The sequence below is a fragment of the Nannospalax galili genome, unplaced genomic scaffold (assembly GCF_000622305.1).
Source record: "Nannospalax galili isolate Female #2095 unplaced genomic scaffold, S.galili_v1.0 scaffold390, whole genome shotgun sequence".
Classification (NCBI taxonomy): Eukaryota; Metazoa; Chordata; class Mammalia; order Rodentia; family Spalacidae; genus Nannospalax; species Nannospalax galili.
In genome coordinates, this window is record NW_008330777.1 from 3281334 (window position 1) to 3300345 (window position 19012).

The window sequence follows — 19012 nt, forward strand, 5'->3', positions numbered from 1 at the left end:
GTAGAGTTGATACACATGCATTAAGTTTTATGGAATTTTACAAGTGTAAAAAGATAGTATTGCTCTCTATTCTGTAGAGTATTGCATAATAAAATAGGAGCTGAGTCTTATATAAGAATAAAATCATGAGAAAATGATAACATCCATCTGATGAAACTGACCAGAAATTTATGGGTCTGTTTTTTTCATTTGCATGGTCTAGAGACTTACTAATTTTCCTTCATTAAAATGTGATTCGCAAAATTGAAAAAAATCACAATGCCATTATAAGTAGAGAGGAATACTGTCATAGTTTAAAATAAGTTACAATTACATAACATATGCTGTTTAAAAACTGTCTTCTAGTAGTCCTTTCTCATAAAAATCTGTAGTATACTTTACAGAACTAAAAACTTCCTGACATTGCTGCAGGGTCACTCCAGCTGTCAGCCTGAACACATGCAAAATGAAGCAAACAGTAGATACCTATGCACTATCTTTCTCTAAGGAGAACGGCTTTCATTCAAATTTACATCATACTCACTGAAGAATCAACTCTGTTTTTGCATATGTGATTTAGTGACATCACATTTTCATGGAAGGAGCCACTGAATTCCCTAATGACGTTCCAATTTTCTTAACAATGAACACAAGTGAACTTTCCCCTAGGCAAACCAGATGGAAACTCAATTGTTTCTGCAAAATGAACAATTTGTGAAATCTTGAATTCCCAGTGTACTTAGAGATGATCATGACTTTCACTGTAACTCTGCCACAATATGCTGTGCATTTAAGGCCTACATGTGAGGTGCACAAATGAGCTCCATAACCTTTAAGCAAAAATGAATGAGGACCAAAGATCACCACTGAAGAGATAAAAGTCAAAAACTCAGAGAAGGAAATAACATGCAGATGAGACTTCACTAAGAACCATGATTAACGTAGATGTAGTTGGATAAGATGCTCACATATTACCTTGAACCAATTCCATATGGCTTTGTCAATTCTATAGCCAAGATGAAAGTGTGCATTCAAAATCATTATCATGTGCCTGTAATTGCTGTTCCACACACTTTCATCTATACCTGAAAGCTGAGTGGGACAGACTGCATGAAGAAAGCTTGTATTTCTACCCATGATCTGACCATATAATTTTTACCATGATATTATGAAACTATCAAATAGATCAAACAAGGCTGTGGCAAAAAAAAAGAAAAAGAAAAGAAGTTGCTTTATTTCTTTTTATCTCTAGTAAGGAATACTTACAAATCCCACCGCATTCCATTTAGAGAGTGATGATTCCCTTAGATGTTACTAAGATAGCCACAGTCACAATTGGGTTTTATACTTTCTCTTAGTCCAAAAATCTTTAAGAAAGAATGTAAGAAACTTACAGGAGAACATTTTGAGTTAAAAGCTCGTTATAGCAAAGTACCATTAGCTAGATGACATAAACAACAGAAACATTTCTCTTAGTTCTGAGCTTGGAAAGTGAGGTATAAGATCAAATTTGGCAAATTTGGTATGTGGTGGGGATGTACTCCCCAGTGCATGGTTTTGGGGCTGTATCCTCACATGTGAGAAAGAACAAAGGAGACCCCTCCAGTTTCTTTTTGGAGGGTAATAAACCATTCCTCATGGTGTAGCTCTTATGACTTAATCATACTCCAAAAGCCCCATGCCTAACGTCATGTCTCTTGGGATTGGGATGTAAACATGAAGATTTTGTGAGAACTCAAATGTTCAGGCCATACCACACCCATTCAGATATCCAACTATATTCCCTCAGCTACTAGACCCTCAAGTAATGAAGGTTCTTTGAACTTCTAGAAGATCCAGCCAAATATAAATCTAAAGATGATTCTTGGGCATCTTTGTATAACCCAGCCACTAGACATCTAAAAAACAGTAACAAAGTAAAAACAAAAAAAAAACTGAAAAAAAAAAATCTTTCTTAAAAATGATTATTCTACTGTCATTAAACTAGAAAGAGGGACTAGGGAGATGCTTCAGTCAGTAAAGTGTTTTCTGAGCAAATATGTGGACCTGAATTAACTCCTTAGCACCCATATAAAAAAGCCAGCAGCAGGCTCAGGGAGAAGCCCTGTCTTAAAAACTAAGGTGAAAAGCAACTGAGGAAGACACCCCACATCAACCCTAGGCCTCCACAGACAGTGCACACACATGCACACACACACGAATATGCACATACACCAAAAAATTAACTAGAAAGAGTGTTCATATCTTTCACTGACTAAATAGGCTTAATGTTTCCAAGCTTTCTTTTATATTTTGGTTTCATTTCATCAGCAGTAGTCGCTGTAAAAAGCAACTGGATTATTACATATAGATTTAGTTACATACTCTCTCCAACCATCAAGATGGGCAAATTTCCCATGTTACTGACATACCATTGTTTAAGTCTATCCAGTTTTCCCGATTGTGATGGTTCCTCTTCACCTCTTTTCCATTTTGTTGTTGTTCTTGTTGTTGTTGTTGTTGTTACTGAGTCACCCTAGTCACAGCCCACCTGGAAGTCACAATATGAACCAGGCTGGCCTCGCTCTCACAGAGATCCACCTGCCTCACCCTCCTGAGAGCTGGGATTAAAGGCGCACCCACCATGCCCGGCATCTCTTTTCCTGTCACTTACCTGTCATTTCCCTAGAGTGTCCTCTGATACTCCTCAGTAGAATGTGTCCCTTCTCTCTTTCCACTTCTATAATCTTTCCAAACTCTCAGTATAGCACTCGCAATACTAGATTGTAATTTTTTTCACCTATCTGCTGCTTTCCTCAAACAAGCCCTGTACTTTATTCATTTTGTTTAACATGCTGTTAGTCATGAGTTATAGGCCAGCATAGAGTTAAAGGTTGAGAGAGATCATGTCTTGGTGTAGGAAAGGAAGAAAAAATTTCTTAATTTGGGGCTATGGTAAGAAAGTTAGGATTTAGTTGGTCAAGACTATAAGGGAAACGAATTCATGTAACAATCATATAATAGAGTTGGAAAGTGCATAGATGATAACAGTTTTTAGAGAGGAAAGATATCATTATGGTTATTTAATAAAGTAAAAATACTACAAAAAAAACAAAACAAAAGAATAATGGGGGTAGGATTTGAGGAATTATGAATTTTGGGAGAATGGAAATGCCAAGAACATTGAATAATGATCATGAAGGGGACAACTAAGCAAGATAAAAATAGACAACTAAGCAAGATAAAATGGCATGGTGGGTGCGCCTTTAATCCCAGCCCTCAGGAGGCAGAGGCAGGTGGATCTCTGTGAGAGCAAGGCCAGCCTGATTCACATTGTGACTTCCAGGTGGGCTGTGACTAGGGTGACCCAGTAAAAACAACAACAACAACAACAACAACAACATCAACAAAATGGAAAAGAGGTGAAGAAGAACCATCACTATTTGGAAAACTGGATAGACTTAAACAATGGTACATCAGTAACATGGGAAATTTGCCCATCTTGATGGTTGGAGAGAGTATGTAACTAAATCTATATGTGATAATCCAGTTGCCTTTTACAGCGACTACTGCTGATGAAATGAAACCAAAATACAAAAAAAAAAAAAAAGCTTGGAAACATTAAGCCTATTTAGTCAGTGAAAGATATGAACACTCTTTCTAGTTAATTTTTTGGTGTGTGTGCATATTCATGTGTGACTCTTAATATGCATTTCCCTTTCCAGCAGTCTATTCCCTCTTCTAGAAGGCAGTCTTTCTTTTTTTATTAATTAGCATCAGGAAGCCACAAGCTGCTCCATTCAAGAGCATCAGCCTGGCTTTATGCTGTTGGAAGTGCTTTGGTGTAAAGTTTCATTCTGCTTCTAAGCTCGACACTCTGTCTATTCCATTACATAGTGTTGCTGTGAGCAGTGCTTTTCTCTCTACCTGTGTGGTTTTATTTATGCCTCCAGGTCTTTTTAAACTATCCCTTTTCTTTGTGATCTGACCCTTCCTCTTGTCCCAGATTCTCCTCTTCCTTTCCTTTCTGTTGTTTTTGTGTCTTTTCCCTTGCCTTTCCCGAGTGTCCTTTGTGTTTTCTGAATGCCTTGCCTGGCATCTCTCTATTCCCAGTTCTTTCTTTTCACCCAGTAGACTTGAAATACCTCCTCTCAATTCCTTGGTGGTGGTTTTTCCACTCTAAGTACTATCCTCCATAGCCATTTGTATTTCACTTTTTGCTCTAAATGTATCTTAATACCTGCTATACCTTCAAAGTGATTTTAAAAGAAACATAAGTATATAGCTCTACTATTTTCCTCCAATCAGTAAAGAATAATCCCTCTATTAATAATCTCACCCCAAAGCATCCAAAAGCCACCTCTTGGGGGCCACATACCTTCCTCTCATTAAACTCCTTATGCTCCCTTGCCCCATCTAAGATCTCCAGGTACTTTCAGCCCAGGTGATCTGTGGCCACACATGCAAAGGACATGTCTGGCTGCCCCACCAATAGCCAGGCCTATCTCTGTTCTAGAACAAAGATAGAATATCCATGTTTATCTCAATAGTTTTCTTTTTCATACTCAACATTTTGCTATCCTAGAACTAAATCCCTCTGCTGTTGTTAAATTTCACTGTATCATAGTTTGGTTTTCTGTTCCAATGAAACTGCCCTGTGACCTATACCCCCTTTCAATTTTGAAGAAAACAGTCTTTTGGCTTTAGCTTGCTTGGCGAAATCACTAAAGCACCTCATGTTTTTCTTCCCAACACAATCTATAAAAAATATACATTCACCTGACTTGTGAGGCTCATATCAAACTCTATTTCTGTGGATTGAATGACTGTAATATGTCTCCTGGGTCTTCCCAGTTGAACTAGTAATTAAAGTCCCACCATGCAGTCCCTGAACGGGCAATAGCTCTCAACCTCATGAGATGATTCCTCACAGAAAACTCTTTAAAATCTTCCCAAAAAGCTTCCCCTGGCTCCAGGTTGTTGGTTTTCCCTTATCTCCTCTTCCTTCTGGCTTCTTTTTAATGGAAGATTAAACAGACAAACCAGCACTTTTTTTTTCCTTAAGTTTTTCCTCAAACTTCTTTTCTTTCCTCCAATCCTTTCTCTAGTTCGCCTCCTGTCTTGCCTCCCCAACCCCAGTTCTTCATCTTTTTCCCCTCTGTTCTCTATATCTGCAGGGCTCCCAAGTGCTATGTATGGACCCCACCCAGAGGGAGAAAAGGAGAAGACAAGTCTGGCCCCCTCTCACCTCCCTAAACCCCTTTCTAAATAGCTTTTCTCTCCTTCCCAGCTTCAGGGTGACTTGCTTTGATGATACTGTGCTCTTTTTATCTCCGTTTGGCTCTCCGTTCCATGCCTTTACAATGGTCTTCTTAGCATACAGATCGGCCTTGCAAACTTCAAGGTAGATTGGCTATCCATTTCAATGGTGGGAGAAGTATTTGCTCAGCATGTGCCCATGAGCTGGATGGTAGCAGAATTCAGATCTACCAAGTGTTCACTTTCTTTACTTAACCCATTGCACCCTGACAAGGAAAAGAATGGCTCCGTGATGCAATGGCATCTCAGAATTGTGTCATCATTGCCATTTCCCCCTGGGGTTTCCTCTTGGTCACCGCCATCCCAGAACTGAAAAGAAGAAAGTATGCTTTTGCTAAAACAGCACCTTTGTTTCTGAGCTTTCTCCCTGAAGATCCCCTTCTTGGGACTATCTCCTGAGCTCATGAGGACGAGCCAGTGAATGCAGCTGTGGAATGTTAGAACTCCAGGAAACAAAGTCTTGCCGTTTCTGAGTATGATTAATAAACCTTCGGTGTCACTCTGTCAGTCAGCCTGCATGTCAGTCATTCAAATACATACCTCTGCCAATAGAGATAACCCTTTCAGGGTTACAGTGACAAGCAATGCCTTTCAAGGGTTACCTGGCCATTGTTTTTCCAAGAACCTTCCTAGACCAATGGCCCACTTTCTGGCATGTTTATTTAAAATACACCCTTTAGCCAGGCATGGTGGCACACACCTTTAATCCCAGCACTTGGGAGGCAGAGGTAGGCAGGTCTTTGTGAGTTCGAGGGCAGCCTGGTCTACATAGTGAGTTCCAGGACAGCTGGGGCTACAAGGAGACCCTGTCTCAAAAAGACAAAAAAAAAAAAAAAAAAAAAAAAAAAAAAAAAAAATACATCCTTTAAGGCTGCTGAGGAAAATCTACATTGTTATTTACAAGGGTATGTTCTCAACACAACTTGGCATCTACATTTACATTTTAATAGAATATAGCACTAGCTCCTCATACTCCAGATCCCTATTTGGAAGAAGCTACTTTACCGCAGATCCTTAATATCAGGCTAGGGGAAAATTAACCCCCCTGGAAAAAAAAAAAAAAAAAACAGAATAATGAAAATTGAGTTTGATTCAGAAAATCAAGGCTATCTTGGTTGACAGATAGAGGGTGCTGAAGGACAGAGAAAATGGGTAAGGTTTGTTTCTGAGCACCTTACTCAACATGTCCATTTATCTCCCTACCATATGCCTTTAGGCAACTGTCAGTTACCCGAGTTCCCACTCAGACTGTTACTAACAAAAACATTATTCTAACCTATGGTGCATACCTATTGCCTTCCCAATTTTTGCCCATTTTTACTTACTTGGTTGTATCTTCTGTAACTAAAATTCAATACTATGCCAGATGCGAGTGTTGCCCACTAGGGGGCAAAACAGTGTTTTATCTTGTTTTAAATCTTTGTAGATATCTAAATTTTTAGCTGAAGGGGATGAATGATGGGACTTTTCAAATCTATAATTTTCTCAGCTTTATTAAGGCATACTTGACAAAAGTCATATAACTATACATGGCCTGCAACACACAGCAGGATGCTTTGAGATATGTAAATGTCTCGAAGTGGCTAACTGAAGCAAATTACTATACCTACCAGCTCACGTATTTATCACATTTGTGTGAGAACTGTAGATACTCTTTTAGAACGTTTTAAGGTTGACTGTACCACCATGCTGGAGAGGAGACCCCTAAAACTTATGCATTCTGTATGAGACTTTGTACCTTTGACCAATGTCCCTAGCCCTGCTCACAATAATTCTAGCTCCTGCTTCTGTGAGTTCAACATTTTTAGTATTTATATTCCTGTGCCCAGCATATTTTGCTTAACATTTATTGAGTCCACCAAGTTCATCCATGTCAACACAAGCAAAGAGATGTCCCTTTTATAGCTAAATTGCATTATATTATATACACATATGATTACAAATAGATATTTACCATTTTTGAAAATTAAAAAATTGATATATTTATAGCATACTATGATATTCAATACATGAATATACAGTATAATACTTGAATAAAGTTAAAATAGCTATCTCTTTAAACACTTATTCCTTTATGGTGAAAACATTCAAAATCCTTTTTTCAACCAGGTATGGTGGTGCACGCCTTTAATCCCAGCACTCAGGAGGCAGAGGCAGTCAGATCTCTGAGATCAAGGTCAACCTGGTCTATATAGCAAGTTCCAGGCCAGCTGGGGCTACAGGGAGACCCTGTCTCAAAAAAAATTCTTTCTTCAAACATTATAAAATAAGTGTTATCATTATCTATAGACATTCTGCTATGCAATATCATACCAGACTGGTTTATTCTTATCTAACTATGACTTAATACCCAATGATACACAGAACCATATGAGGTGGGTACTTAAGGTTGCCTATCCAATCCCTAACCTACCATTCATATATGTGATTATACACAGCACGCTCCTCTACTTTCTCTATGGTGGACCTTCCCAATCATGTTTATCTAAGGGGACTTATGACTTCATTGAAATTTTGTTTATATGCTTGATTATCCCAGCACAGAGTACATGTCTTAAAATCAAGGATACATTTTAATCAACCTTTGTTCTCAATACTTAACAGTATGAATAATATGCTGAAATCACCATGGGGGTTGGAAAGGTGGATAACTGTCATATGAAAGATCAAGGTTTGCTCATTTCCTACAAACTGTAGAATAAATGCATCACTCATCATACTTCTAAAAACTATGTTAGAATTCATTTACTTATTTGTACTAGGTAAGAATATTGGCTACAAAGTAAATTTGGGGACCATTAGGGCTTAGACCCTGTCTCAAAAAAAAAAAAAAAAAGAAAAGAAAAGATAATTTAGTCATAGTAGGCACAAATTCACAAAAAGACCTTAAAATGTAATTGTTAAGCAAAAGATAAGGGATTTTTTTCTTGTTTAATAGGGCATAGATATTCTAAGTTAGCAGGTCAGGTTCTTCTTTATTGAATCAACAGGAATCCTGGCTTTTATATCTTCTGCCATCTTCATCATGCAATTTCCAAGGCCACCCAGAGGTCATTGCCACACATAGGAAAGATTGTGGGTTCCATATTTGGAGGACTGGTTCTACAAGCAATGCACATCATTTCCTCACATTCCCTTAGCTAGAGCCCAGCTACAAAGCCACATCTGACTACAAAGAAGTCAGATCCTGTGGGATGTTTCCAGCTGAGTGTCCAGAAAGAAGAGAATGGCATTTGGTAAACAGGCATCTGTTGCAGAGTGCAGCACTCAATAAACATATATGAATCTCTCCTAAGTGCCAGGTCCTATGCATATAGATAAAAGGGTACCCACGGGAGTCAGATATAATCTGATGATTACACAGATATGTGTTTAGAAACTATGTATATTTCAAAAGATTCCAAGAATGGCCTGGTTTAGTCTAAATGAGTCAGGTAAAATTACCTAAGAGAATTTTGAAGTGAGGTCTGGAAGTTAGCTAAGTTAAAAAAAAAAAAAAAAAGAGTGGCAAGAGAGCAGAATGTCAAGCCAAAGGAACAGTTCATCTGAAGCCTCAGAGAATGCAGGTGACAGGCATATTTAAGGAGATGAGCAAGGCATTCCCTCTGGCTGTTATATGAGGGAGTAAAGAGTAACAAAAAATAAGGAAACAGAAAATAGAACTTGAGGAATATTACACCCGATGGTCAGAATTTGAGTCTTCATCCCAAGGGACATAGGAGACCTACTTACGGATTTTGAGTAAATTTAAAAGGTGACCCTGCCAAGTGTATTCCAGGAGTAGATTAAAAAGCAAGGATTGAAAGCCTTTGAAATAAGCAGTGAAGAGGATGAGGATGGAAATTTAACAGGATGGAAATCAGACCTTGAAAGAATTCAGCAATCAATGGCAATGCCCAATTTTCTGACTGGGTCAGCTAGTTAGATGCTGGTACCATCTACTGAAACAGGATGAACCAGGTTTGGTGATCTCTGGTGAACTGACAATATCTGATCATAAATTATTATTTTTGCATTTGAGTCTAAGATGTATGTGAAATGTTCAGTGGCTAGCAGACAACTGCATATATGAATATGGAACCTAGATAAAAAGTTTAGATTATAGATATAGATTTAGAAATTGCTTCTATATCATTAATGTCAAAATCCTGGGAAAACCTAACAATAATCTTCCTGAATGAGTATGAAGAAAAGAAGGGTTTAAACTAAGTAACTGTACTGTTACTTTTATTAGAAATTTTGACTTTTTGTTTCTGCCATATTTATTTTAATCATATCAAATAGCCACTCTTCTGTTGTTAATTATTCCTAATAGGATTGCTTATATCTTATTTAAAATATGAATCATGAAGAAATTTTGGAAAACCTATATCATAATGCAGAAGTCTATTTCTAACTAAATTACATGAATTTAATACTGCAAGAAGAATGACATGTTTTAAGTTGCTACAGGAGCACACATGTTCCTGTGCCTAAAACACTCCTCCCCTGCATGCAGTCTATCTTGACTCTTTCCTTCTGAACCTTCATAGCTCAGCAAAGATGGTGGATGACTATTCCAGGACATTTACACATTACTATCCTCTCTCTCCCATACTTCCTAGCTCTGATAACATGAACAAAACCAGAAGACCTGTCTTAAAGCTACATTTGCACAGCAAGCACACTTGTTTTGCAAACCAGTTGTACATTTGAGATGGCTTGATAGTCATGGGGGTAGGATGTTTCCGACGAAAGTCTCTCTTTTTTTCCCTCAGCTGTATCAGTACAGTCTAGCATGTTTCAGTGCTTTCTTTCCACAGCATTTCTACTACATCTCCACAGTGTGGAGTCAACACACTATATTGTTATTCATCTGGGCATTCGGAGTCTAGACTGTCGCTTAGAATTCTGTGGTAGAATTCAATAACTATTTTAATAAGATGGAATCATTGAAATAACACAAAATAACATGTTACATAATATCTTCACAAAGTAAATGTTCAAGGGCATAACATACCGTCTCCCTCACCTGAACAATTTATTGTATATTTGTACACTAAGGCAGATTAGCTGGAGTTCATTCCACAGCAGCAGTCACACTGTGACCATCTGGTCCAATAGTTGTAAATACCAACTTTGGCAGACTCTTCAGGGGTATAAGCATAGTTATGGGAATAACAGAAACTTGAAAAATACTACCACCCAAAGAATAGATTATCTGTTATCCATTATCTCCATTCCATTGGCCTTCTTAGGAGAACGTTTTAGTGTTTTTCACAAATGAAAAATATGCAGATAGTCTGAAATTCTATTTGAGCATTTGACCTCCATTTGCTTGTCACCTCTAAATAGACTCCCAACCTCAGGGAAGGGGAGAAATGTACTCATCAGAGAATCTATTGCCAATTTAAAACAGAAAAATCTTCTTACAATTAACATAAATAGACTGTGTCCTTTTAAAATGTCATAGCATTAAGTCATTTTAGGTACCTTTTTAAAACCCATTCAAAGGCAGAATGTTTCCAACAAGTGTATGAACTTAGGCCTATTTGCAAAGGCCACTAAAGTGAACTCTTCTTTTCAACATAGGAAATGATAGCTAGTCCTATAGAAACCACCAAAAAAAAATTCATTTTAAATCCAACCCTTTTATGCATTGGAAAATGACCTTTGTTTTAATATCTAGAATGCTTTTCAAAAGGAAGGCATTTCTGTAGTTGCCCATAGAATCATTAATTTGTGTCTGCTCTATTCAGTGGTGGCTTTAAAGAAAATAATGGGATTATCAAGCTGCTCAGAACAAAAGTACCTTCTGATTGTCAGTCCCATATTTTAAAAGAGCAGGTTAATTTCTCTGAATCTCACAGTTGGAACTTTCTAACACTAACTGGCAGTTTCCACCTAGTGATCAAGGCAATTGACTAAAATAAATTATATCTAAAGCTGAAACTCCTAATAGTAATGAGGCCCCTTCATGAGATAATCATACCAGCAAAAGCATTCATCTGTCAGCTGCAACTCTGCAAGGTCTTGAAATTGTCTTATAAAAGCTACACCTTCAGAAATGATTTTGTTTATAGTTTCATGACAGAGCTAACACAGCAGTGTTCACAGTACTAGGCACAAAGGAGGAGTTCCAAGTCAACTTGTTAGTTGACTTGCTGATGAACCTGGAGACACTGTTGATAGAACACCATGAATGCTGTTCAAAATGGAAAAAAAAAACCTGAGGTTCTTGTTTCAGTACAGGCAGCCCATCATTATTTAGAAGCCCTCAGTGTGTTCCCAGAGTTAGGCATAGAAAGGTAGTAGAAGGTTCAATCTCTGTTCTCCTACAGTCTACACTTAGTTGAACTCACATATGCAAAGTAAACAGAAAAGACAAACTCCATTGGACACCATACTACTAGCCATAAAGAAATTTCTACCAGAAATACATATTTAAGGAGGTACTACATTATAGAATTTGGACTAGGGCTAATGGTGGGTAGTAATTTTATTAGGCAGAAGAAAGTAAAGGCTTTGAGCTGGGCATGATGGTGTACATCTTTAATCCCAGCACTCTGGAGACAGAGGCAGCAGATCTCTGTGAGTTCAAGGCCAGCCTAGTCTACATAGTGAGCTCCAGACCAGCTGGGGCTACAGGGAGACCCTATCTCAAAAAGACCAAAAAGGAAGGAAGGAAGGAAGGAAGGAAGGAAGGAAGGAAGAAAGAAAGAAAGAAAGAAAGAAAGAAAGAAAGAAAGAAAGAAAGAAAGAAAGAAAGAAACGGGAGAGGGAGGGAGGGAAGGAAGGAAGGAAGGAAGGAAGGAAGGAAGGAAGGAAGGAAGGAAGGAAGGAAGGAAGGAAGGGGGAAAATAAAGGCTTTGTAAATGGATTTCTTAACTGAGCAAAAACCTTATAATTGGCAAGGAATCTAGTTCTAGGGAGGCAGTGATTCCTGTGATGAAACCATCCTGCACCTGTCTGATCAAGCCATTTGTTGTCCTGGCTGTCAAGAGTAGCTATGACTGAAAACTAATAACTGAGTTTCCCTTTCTGGATATCCCTTCAATGAAGACCTGTCCCAACTTTGGCAGTAGCTCACATACAATGCGTAGAGTACTCAGGATTATAGAATCCCATCCCTCCTAATAAGAATTCAAATAGCAACTTTGTCCATTTACATTTCTCTTTACTTATAAAATTTAGTGGAATTTGTCTAGATTTTATATTAATTTCCATGACACTAACTCCTACTCTGAATTTGCAGAGACTATAAAGAATAATATATCTATTAACTCCCCTAATTTGTAAATTGACCATCAGGGTGTCTAGGCACATGAGTTAACTCTAGCAGGTTACAAGTAACTGTCTATTAGCTACACTTAGTAGAAAGGGGCTACGCCATTTGTAATTCAAAGAAGGGATTTTTTTTTCTAAAGTGTTCACATAGTTACATTTTACAAAGGTGAGGGAAGTGATATACAGGCAAGGACCCTGCTTTCAGTGAGGGCACAGTCATGTGCAATAGTTAAAACAAGTACAAAAGAATAAAAAGCAAAGTTGTCAATAACCTAGAGGCATGTGGACTCCAGAAATGAAAGAATTGAGCCATAAACACATGTGGCATCATTTCCAATAGAGCATTACTTAAGCAGAAAGAGGCAGGTTGGTACGCTCATTTTTCTCTCTCCCCCCTCTCTTTCTAAACTCACCTACAGATAAATCATACCCATTCTTTTCTAAAAGATGGATATAATGAGTAAACTGCCACCTGAAAAAGTTATATTTCTTTATACTGTTAGATTACATCTAAGTAGATGTTCCCACACCAGGGACTGGCTGAATTAATACACACCACATACATCAGGCTAAAGATAAGACCATAGGCTTTCACAATAAGAGGCCATCATGGGAAGACAGGGTATGAGTTTCTGTACCTCATTCCTGTATTAAAAGTCTATCTGCAGAAGTCTGACACAACCACTTCTTTCTTTAAACTAGAAATGTACATTTTATGAGGGAAGACACTATGAAATGAACTCTGACATTAATTTCCTAGATTAGATAGCAGTCAGAAGCCTCCCACATCTCAGGAGATGGGTGCAACTAACTCATTCTTCGCATTCCCTCTCTCTGTCTCTGTGTGTCTCCTACTCTTCCTCTCTCTGTGTGTATATGTTTGTGTGTGTGTCACATCACACACACACACATGAGCACACACACACACATACACAAATATAAATTATACTCATGTTGAAGAACATGGTTGTAATAGTAAAGAATAAGTAATTCTTCAAAATTTTAGAATTCCATTTAAGAAGGGAGCATAGACATGAATCCTTTCTTGGAAAGGAATGTTTTATGTACCGTTATCGTTTTATACTCTGAATATTTGTTCAAAATCACCTGATTACAGAATTGATGAATGTTCTTTGAACATAAAACATAGTTCCATAAAACACCAGGAGGAGCCATGAACTACTTGCAGTATGGTGTGATGTGTTTCAATTTTTCCAGCCTGTTATTTGGTTTTTACAAATTTTAGGATAAAGAAAAAGGGAATTAATTTCATTTGAAGTGAGTAAAACTGAAAGTGCAAGCTCTCATACCTGAATGCATTTATGCTATTAGGATTTCAGAATTTTTCAACAATAAACAGAATTTAGCAGAACAAAAATGTAAGTCTTTTCCCCACAAAACCCTAAATACAGACTATTAGATGTAATCTTCTTTGAAATAAGAAAAAACTGAGGTGGATTGATTCTCATAAAAAAATGATTGAGACATACAAAGCTTTTTAATAAAGCGATATTTTCTAAGAGTCTCTCCACGCTATTCAGTGCAGTCTCAAAGAAACTCATCTTGGTCTCATTTCCAGAGCCACTGAATTATAGATCAATTCTGCTGGATGTTAAAGTATAAATGGTCTTTTTTTCAAAAGCTGAATTAGATGATATTTAAAAAAGAAACAAACAAAAACCAAAACCTGGTATCACTTGGTGATAGCTTCACGAAGAAACCACTGAAAAAATGCCACGGACCCGAAAGTCCTCAGACTCCATTGTTACAACCATCCTCTTGAGGAAATCACAGTGTATAACAGCAACCCATTCATCTTTGTTTGAAAGCTTACTAATATCTCTTTATTGGTTTTCATAGCAAGAGAAACTGGGTGACATCTGCTTCTCCCTCCGCTATGTCCCTACTGCCGGCAAGCTGACTGTTGTGATTCTGGAGGCTAAGAACCTGAAGAAGATGGATGTGGGTGGCTTATCTGGTAAGGCCACAGTGATTATTGATTTTGTAAATGTGGTTTCATGTGGATACAGAATGCATAGCACACTCATTGCAACTCCCCGCCCCTTAATTGATCACACTTCTCTTTCCTATGGAGCTGGAGGCAGTCTCAACACTCATCCAGTGCAGTGTCCTGGAAAGCCACTCTCAGTTTATTAGAATTGGCAAAGAATACAAAATCTATTTTCCTTCTCCATAGCCAAAGTATCGATTGTCATATCTATGCCTTTGAAAGTTGAAATTTTGTCTTCTCTTTTGAAAGGGAATGCCTATGACAGATATAGTCTTGAGGGTTTTAATTCACCTTTGATATTGAAAATAGTGCTTTACCTGATCTGCTAACAGGACAGAAATTTTATAATACCATTTGTATGAAAGACAACGTTTCAAAACTGTGCAAGTATCCCTGTCATTTAATTCTATAGTTTATAGTGGGGATAGGGAAGAAAAACTTTTGGGTTGGCAGTTTTGTGCAACCCACGCACAACACAACATAGTGAGGAAACTTCTACTGAACAAAGTCAGCCCAAGGACTTGACTCTTCCATGACTGAACATGACTTTTCCTCTGCTGTGCGATTAAATCAATTATATTCTTAATGTTCCAGTAAATCATTAAACTGTGAGGAATTTTCCTGATATGTCACAAGGTCATCACAAACAGACTACAAGTGTCATTGTTTCTAGCTATGGAATTACAACACACATTACTCGTTAATTAGTGCTTTTCTGATTTAAGGGAAGAATATTCCAAGTGTCAAAGGTCACACTTATACACCACGACATCTTTATATGGAGAAATGTAACAGCTAAAAATTGTTAAAGCTGAGTTCTACTTAGTGACCCAGTAATTTAGCCAAATTCTCCTGCTACCTATGTTTATTTATAATAAAGGCACCCGGGGAAGCCCTACTAACTCCTTCATGTCACTAAGACCCATTTAATAATGCCCTGCTTTCATTGCTAAGAACATAACAGGGAAAATTCAAAGCAATAAACATAGTTTCTAAAAATATAAAGAATACTGAATGTGCCTATATGGAAAATTTATACAGAGAAAAGCATTAATGATTTCACAATTATTGTTCACTCCTAAATCATTAATTAGTATCTTGAGGAAACTTAAGATACCCTTGACCTTGACATTCATATTCATGCCATGCCCCATTAAGAATGTATCTGTATGGATGCTGGAGAGATGGCTCAGCATTTAAGAGCACTGGCTGCTCTTGCAGAGGACCCAGGTTGATTCCCAGCACCCACATGGTGACTAACAACCATCTGTAACTCCAGTTCCAGGGCATCCAACTCCCTCTTCTGACTTCTGTTGGCATTGTACCACACAGGTGCACTTACATACATGCAGCCAATACACTTATAGAGAAAAAATAAAAATAGCATATTTTTAAAAGGCGTGTATCTGTGTGCACTCACATCTGCCCCATGCCAACAATCTCCTCACCTATGTCCAGTGCTGCCCTCATCTCCCTCTTAATCCTTCAGCAGAGCCCCACAGCTGAGCAGCTTTACCATGAAGCTAGTAAAGCCTCCAGGACCTTCTTCCTTGTTCTGGCCTGTTTTCAAGACCTTAGACATGACTTTCCACCATCACAAATAGCTACTTCAGGGGGGTGGAGAGATGGCTCAGCAGTTAAGAACACTGGTTGTTCTTGCAGAAGACCCGGTTAAGAACACTGGTTGTTCTTGCAGAAGACCTGGGTTGGAATCCCAGCACCCACATGGCAGCTAACAACTGTCTGTAACTCCAGTTCCAGGGGATCTGAGGGCCTCTTCTGTCCTCTGCGGACATTGCACAACACAGGTGCACTTACCTACATGCAGGCAATACACGCATACACATAAAATAAAAATAATAAATAAAATATTTTTTAAAAAAACAAATAAGCTACTTCAACCACTGTTATTCAGTTTGCTTTCTCTTTCTGCTCTGACTTCTTCACCCCCCTATCCCCTCTCACTCGGTGACAAGCAGATGGGCTACAGGTATCTTCAGGACTTGCACAAGGAAACAAGTTGTAGCAGGATATATCTCAGTAGCTTACAGACACAAGCATATACATGAGCTTACTGTTAGCCATACCAGCAAAGAAACAGCACTGAGGATGACTCCTGCTGCCAATCATATTAACTCAGCATTGTGACATGAAAGGCATAAGGCCAGAAGTCAAATCTAATTCAGTATTCATCATTTTATAGTCTTTTTTTCTAAAGAACAGCAACAAAATCATAGGAGCTTCAGAACCCACACAACCTAGATCCACCCCCACATTTGAATTACCTGAAATGATTATAATCATTAACAAGCCCTAATTGTAAGGGCTTCCTGCTGCCTGTGGAATTAAATCATAATTATTCTAATCACCTAATGCAGATACTTTCAGGCTATGCCATAGCGCATCTCAGTTTAGCCAATGGACTAGCACATTCTCCTAACAAGCTATGTACCTTGCTGCCTCCATCCTTTGCTTAGGTGATTTCCTCCACCTAGAATTCCTTTTCTTCTAACAATATCTAGCCAAACCCTACTCATTCTTCAGACGTAGCTCAACTCTTATTCCTTCCAATTACTCAGCAAATACCGGTTTGGGTTCTGCTTTGTTTGAGTCCAGCATCATGCTGAGTACTGGGTTCAGGTTAGTGGATAAAACAATCCAAAGACCCCACCCACCTAAAGCTTGTACTTCAGTGTGGAGAGACAGATAGGAAGTCAATAAAGTATTCAGTGAGTGCCCTTAGTAGACGTGAAACAAGAGAGTCCGATAAGGGATATTGGTGAGTAGTTTTTAATGGGAGGAACAGGAAAGGTGCTATGAGTAGATGACATTCCGGGTGACAACTTGGCAGAAGGGAGGAAATGAGCCATGGGTTCACATGGGGAAAGAGAAGGTTTTAGGTGGTGTGACTCTGATGCTTTTCTGGTCCATCTCAGCAGAACAAATCTTTGTCTTTTTAAAATGCCACTGGCAGTTTGTTTACACCCCTCTAACACCACCTTCTTTCTCACTCAACTGTTCTGTATTTATGTCTCCTACAAGGCTCTCACTGATGGGTGGCACTGAGCTTAGCAGCTGAATGAATAATGAATTATTTACAAAAGAGCTACAGCCTGAAAAACAAGTCTTGCATTCCAAATTTGCTTAACCTACTTACCATTAAAACAACTTTTAGGTACTTGGATGGTTTGTCTTAAAGTAAGCTGACCTATGTACAAAGAGACCAAAATTATATAAGATCATTCCAGGTGATTCAAATGCCAAACTACATTTGCTTGAAATGGTTTGTTAACTGGAACCAAAGTGGGCTCTTTTCCAGTTTGCCACTACAAGAACTAAGCAAGCACTCTATCACAAAGCTACATCCTCAGCACACAAATTGACACTGGACAAATTATTTTGTTCTTCTATGCCTCAGTCTATAAAGTAGAAGTAATAAGAGGATCCTGATAATGATTTATTAAGAGAAATAAGTAAGAACCAGGCAAAATTAAATACTCCCTAGGTATTACTGTAGATACTGCTATGAGAAGTTTTATTAGATCTTGGGATAAATATTCAAACTGTGAAACCAGCCAATGAATCATTAACCAGCTACTTGTTTTTGGTGGTGGAAAGATTCAGCTATTGGTAAACCTGTCAGAACAGTTCAGGCTGATCAGGAAGTCCAGGTTCTGCACAAAATCAACAGTGAATTCAGACAAGGAACTGACTGATAAAACATGGTAGAGAAAAGACGGGAAAAATTTTTAAATATTTTTCTTATTTTTCTTGCTAGTCCCTGGTAGGATCAGTCATTTTATCCTTCTTACTGTGTCCATTCAAAATGCACAGCATAAAGATTGTGCCCATATCATCGTTTCACCTAGTGAGTGGTGAAAGTCCCAGCCCTTTATCCTTGCAATGACAAGTATAATTGGACTGTTCATATCTCTGCAGTAGATTATTATGTTTGCATTCTTAGTAGCATAACTCCCAACTACTTGCGAACAGTCAGGGGGATATCTAAATGTAACTATTTGTATGAAGATCTGGAATCATGCAGGCTGCAAGACTGCTCAGGGGCAAGTTAGTGCAGTGGGACTGGACCTGAGTTTCTGCCTGGTACTTAGAGAAAAATCAAGACTTCTTCCTAGTAAACAACATCTAGTATTGCATTCTTAACACTGCTTTTTATACATCTGTATATTAAGAATCAATCTCCTTTTACTGGTTTTTGTTTGTGCAAATTGCAAAAAGAGAATTAAGAGGTCTGAAAAAGTGAAGGCACTGCAAATGTTCAGCTCATCCTTTTGAGCTATAGCTACAGTTTAACATTCAAATCTGCACCTGTATAAACTCTAAACTCAGAGTCATCATTCAATTTCTTATCCTTATTTATGTCACAACAGTTACTTTGCTCCAAAGTTTTCTGAGTTGTTTGTTGGCTGTTTTGTTTAGTGACTCTTTTTTTTTTTT

At 38.1% G+C, this 19012-nt stretch overlaps 1 protein-coding gene across 4 annotated transcripts in view; it reads left to right on the top strand.

The window, feature by feature from the left end:
* The window catches only part of Syt1 (synaptotagmin 1), a 556957-nt gene that overhangs the window by 436571 nt on the left and 101374 nt on the right, over nucleotides 1-19012 (top strand). For all 4 annotated transcript variants that reach the window (XM_008852081.3, XM_008852056.2, XM_008852066.2 and 1 more), the window contains one exon: nucleotides 14404-14521. In XM_008852081.3, the coding sequence (XP_008850303.1) occupies nucleotides 14404-14521 (118 nt within the window). The remainder of the gene's footprint in view (nucleotides 1-14403; nucleotides 14522-19012) is intronic.